Here is a 4,871-nt window from a genome sequence, read left to right as displayed (position 1 = left end):
TTTTTTTGTTTTTAAAACCAAAAGAATATACTTCTGACAATAATTACTTGATTAAAACTTAAGGAACAAAGTTTTGGGGAAAATAAAGGGTAATTTCTTTTAAGCTTGGATTATTTCAAATGGAGAATCATGATATTTGTGTATCTGCAACTAGTTAGGTTTTAAAATGGAGAAGTGTGGTAAGTTATATTGCAGTGGGTGTTTTGGTTGGTTTGGTTTTGGTTTTCCCCCATTGAGCTGGTATATAAAAATATATATATATATATATATCCCCCCCCAAGCAAAATAAGAAATGCTATTTGGGATCATTTGGTTTTTGGTGATGAACATCAACTTGTTTGTGGGATAAATGAGTCATTATTTATAGGTTCACCGATGTAAATGCTTTCAGTTTTATAGCTTAGATGTCATGAACATTGAATGCATTGCATTAAAACAAATAATTTGGCTTACTCTTTTATTACTGTACTTGTTTAGTGGTAACGTCACATTGGTAACACAATTCTGTGTAGATCTATGGAGACTGATGATTACTTTGTAATTAATAATTAAGGTGCTATTTTCAGAGGTTGCGCGAAACTTTTTCTCCGAAAATTTGTGAACCCAACCAGAGACCAGCCAACAGGTTTAATTTTTCTTTGCCCAAAAAGCTCCTGGGTTTTTTTTTTTTTTTTTTCTTCCTTTTTCCTTTTTCTTTTTTTGTGAACAGTTTTAAAACTAACTGCTGAGATCATTTTTTTTTTTTTTTAATTTTAGAGAAAAATAAATAAATAACACAAAGTGATGTTACCCAAGCAAGGCCTTCTAATAAAGGAGTGGTCCCCTCACCTATCCCTCCCTACCTGTGCAAGTCCTGCTCACATCAGTTTCCTTCCATCCAATTAGGCGACCTGGGAGACCCAGCCAGTACCGCCCAGATGGACTTCGGAGTAGTGATGGGGTACCTCCAAGAAGCTTACAGGATGGAACCAGGGAAGGTTTTGGACACTCCACATCACTCAAAGTTCCACTGGCTCGATCCCTGCAGATTAGCGAAGAACTACTGAGCAGAAACCAATTGTCCACAGCTGCCAGCCTTGGGCCATCTGGATTACAGAATCATGGACAACACTTAATATTATCCAGGGAAGCCTCTTGGGCAAAACCACATTATGAGTTCAACCTCAGTCGCATGAAGTTCAGGGGAAATGGTGCACTCAGCAACATCAGTGACCTTCCTTTTCTTGCAGAAAACTCTGCCTTTCCAAAAATGGCACTTCAAGCAAAACAAGATGGAAAAAAGGATGTGAGCCATTCATCTCCTGTAGATTTAAAGATACCACAAGTTCGAGGAATGGATCTTTCTTGGGAGTCTCGCACTGGTGATCAGTACAGCTATAGCTCTTTGGTAATGGGTTCACAAACGGAGAGCGCGCTTAGTAAAAAATTAAGGGCTATTCTTCCAAAACAAAATAGAAAAAGCATGTTAGATGCTGGACCCGATTCTTGGGGCTCAGATGCTGAGCAGTCTACCTCTGGACAGCCATATCCCACATCGGATCAAGAAGGAGACCCTGGCTCCAAGCAGCCTCGGAAGAAAAGAGGGCGTTACAGACAGTACAACAGTGAGATACTGGAGGAAGCAATCTCAGTGGTTATGAGTGGAAAAATGAGTGTTTCCAAAGCTCAGAGTATTTATGGGATTCCCCACAGTACACTGGAGTACAAAGTAAAGGAGAGGCTGGGCACTTTGAAAAACCCTCCAAAGAAAAAGATGAAATTAATGAGGTCGGAGGGGCCAGATGTTTCTGTAAAAATTGAATTAGATCCCCAGGGAGAGGCAGCACAAAGTGCAAATGAATCAAAAAATGAGTAGGAATACTGTAGAGTGCCAATTACTGTACAAACTGGGTGAGCACTACTGCATCTTTGTTCAACTATCATTGCTTGCACCTAACTTCATTTACTGTAACACTTGTTTCTTTGCAGATTTTGCACTGACTTGTGTGTACAGAGGTGAAAGGTGCATTCTGAATGTTGTGTATTTTTAAATTTCCATGTGCAGTATGGCTCGAAATATTGTTTGGCCTTTTGCATGTTTCTCTACAAAAGAGAATTGAGTTACCTCACAGAGAACAGATACATGGAAGTGGACTCCTTGCCTGTAGAGCCTGCATGCTTTTCTTTTTTTCTGTCTTTTTCTTAAGTTATTTTTGCCTTTACTTTTAAAAAAAAAAGAGGAGGAAAAAAGCCCCCTTTTAGAAACCACCTCTGTCATACTGGGAGCTTTATCATTGCAAATTGGAAAGCTATCTTATAAAATTATTCACATTTTTTTCCTGTGAGTCAACTAATTGAGGGATTAAACTAAAGAAAAAACTAAGAAGAGCAATGAACCTTTGCATTTGAGAAATTTGGTTATTCAATGATAAATAATTATTTGGGTCACTTATAATTACATTTTGTAATTTTCTTCTCACTATTGAATTTACTTAACAAATTAGAAGTCTATTTAGTGCTCACCCAGAGGGAAAGGAGGTGAAAAATGTGCACACACTACCTTCAGAAATGCTTCAATTAATTTCTTTGAACACTACCTTTGCTGTAATTTCATTTGGGATTTTCTAAGGGTAGATTTTGGTCTCACCAACAAGTGAGGATATAGCCTTATCTCATGGAGGACAAGCTCCGTTCTTACTCAGGAGCAGTCAGGGTACATTACGTAAAACAATGGAGGATGCCTCATTTTAGCAAACTAAGTTTCTTTGTATTCTTCAGTCCTTTTACAGAATTGATCATTTGCTAACTAATGATTGAATATCGTTGCAGCTACTAGTTTAAGATATACAAGATCTGTTTATTGGGGATGCAAGAAATAGGGAAAGCGATGTTAAGTTATGATATTGCAAACGTGGTACTTAGATTTTACAGCCTCAGTAGTCTGCCCAATATCTACATTAATAAAGAATCCATATTTGTGATGAGAGAAAAAACAACCCCAAAGTAACAATGTTATTTAGGTTGCGTATCATTTCTAACAAAAATTCAATCAGGAGTCAAGCTCATTGGAATTTCTTTTTTAACTAATATAAATACTAGTACAAGCGTGGGAGAGATTGGTATTTTAGTTTTTATTTAATTTGGTTGATTTGAAATTTTTTTTCTTTTTGAGGGGGCATCCTACATAATATCTCCTTAACTTTTTTTGATATTTAGCTGATTTTCATGGTTGTTTAGCACACAGTTCAGGACCTTGCAGATCATGTTTGCTTACACTCCTTTAAGAACATTTAAGCTTTATTTGAGATGGGCTTTTAAAATTACTGTATTAAGTTTGGGAAGTTTATTTTTACAGTTTTTGCAAGAATAAGTAAAGCCCATGGAATTTAATTTTGTACTGTGACCAAATTAAAATTACTAAATGTGCAAAACAAAAATCAACACCACATATACCCTATATTCTAATCTGCTGAAAAAGGTGGTCAGGCCCTTCTAAATGCTTAACCAAAAATAAACAAAAACCATTGGAAATTTTGTATAAAATAAAATCAAACTTGGAGTGTTGGTTAGATTGAGGTTGTGATTTCAGGTGGATACTAACAGTTTGAGGAGAAGTAGGTCCGCATATTCCCAAGGCATAAATTCTTGCCTGGAAACGTTGGAGCAGTTCATTAAAGTAGGTTAAGGATAGTTTCCCCTCAGCAACCTATGTGTTCAAAGGTTAGGCACACCATTGCTGTTATTAAAATACATGGCATTGCTTAATCTTGACAGAGCCTGGGTGTGGGTTCCTCTTTTGATTTGGTTATTTTGAGTGGCAGTTTAATCAGTGAATGACTGAACCTGTTTCCTCTCAGCTTTCTGGTCTTCTCAACAAATAAAGCAGTTTGGGTTCAGTAGCGGTATATGACTGCAATATTTCTCACCTAGCTGGAAGTTGCAATAAAAATGCATTTGAACTCTATGGTTTTCATCTGCAGTTGAAGGAAGTTGTAGAAAGTTTGCTGAAAGCAAAGGGCTAAGCTTATGAAAGAAACCTCCTTTGTTCCACAGTAAAGAATTTGTCAGCACATAATTAATTGCAGCCATGGTACCCTTTTGCATGATGTTTGGGGTGTTCAGTAGCCCAAAATTGCTGCAAAAAGGTCCTTTGAGAAATTAATTTGTGCTTGCTTTTATCCCCTCTCAGAAAGACATCATTAAAGGCCCATTTAAAAATCTGGCCCTAAAAAGTTCAATTTTATAGAGTTTTACTGTTCAGAGAGGTTTAATCCTATGTGGTAGTCAAGTGATGTATGAGTTGAGTTATGTAAATTTTGTCATTGTAGTGTACATGGAGTGATCATTTTACTAACATAAATATTTTCTATGTGTGTTTCAGTGGATGACAATCGAGCAGCAGAAGAATGGTGTGCCTACCCTTTAATGCTGCAGTTTAAATAAGAGAATTTGTATTGTGTCATTTCAGATTGTAGGCTGAGAGTTGTAAATAGTGAAAATTTGAGTAATTTTATTATTCGTTTTGGTTAGAAAGTGAATTTAAAAAAACAAACCAAACTCTAAACTTTCTCAGATTAAAAGTCCTGAGACCTGAAGATTGTAATATTCATGTCTGTGAAGCTTTTAAACATTACACTTGAGATCAGTCATGACTTGATATTCAGGTAAATTTTCTTTTTCAAGAAGCTTTTGAATAAGCATATTTCCTCCAAAGGTCTCTCTCTTTCTCTTTGTCTCTTTTTTTTTTTGAGTGTAGATTATTTTAAAGCACTAATTGCATTACATTGGTAACTGCAATATAAAATAGCCATCATTGTTTTGTGAAGCATGGTTGAAATTAGATAGTGGTCCCTTTTAAATTTCATGAGCCTCTCAAAAAAAAAAAATCTTAA

The 4,871-nt window shown here is 36.1% G+C and overlaps 1 protein-coding gene across 2 annotated transcripts in view; it reads left to right on the top strand.

Moving 5' to 3' along the window:
- The window catches only part of LCOR (ligand dependent nuclear receptor corepressor), a 118,792-nt gene extending 113,921 nt beyond the window's left edge, over positions 1-4,871 (top strand). Inside the window, exon 8 of one of the 2 annotated variants that reach the window (XM_008583499.1) lies at positions 886-4,871. In XM_008583499.1, the coding sequence (XP_008581721.1) occupies positions 886-1,855 (970 nt within the window). In that variant the 3' untranslated portion in view covers positions 1,856-4,871. The remainder of the gene's footprint in view (positions 1-885) is intronic. The other variant, XM_008583500.1, reaches the window with a different exon arrangement.

Source organism: Galeopterus variegatus, unplaced genomic scaffold, assembly GCF_000696425.1.
Source record: "Galeopterus variegatus unplaced genomic scaffold, G_variegatus-3.0.2 Scaffold2942, whole genome shotgun sequence".
Classification (NCBI taxonomy): domain Eukaryota; kingdom Metazoa; phylum Chordata; class Mammalia; order Dermoptera; family Cynocephalidae; genus Galeopterus; species Galeopterus variegatus.
Note: the sequence above shows the minus strand (reverse complement) of the source record. Positions and strands in the feature narration are given on the sequence as shown.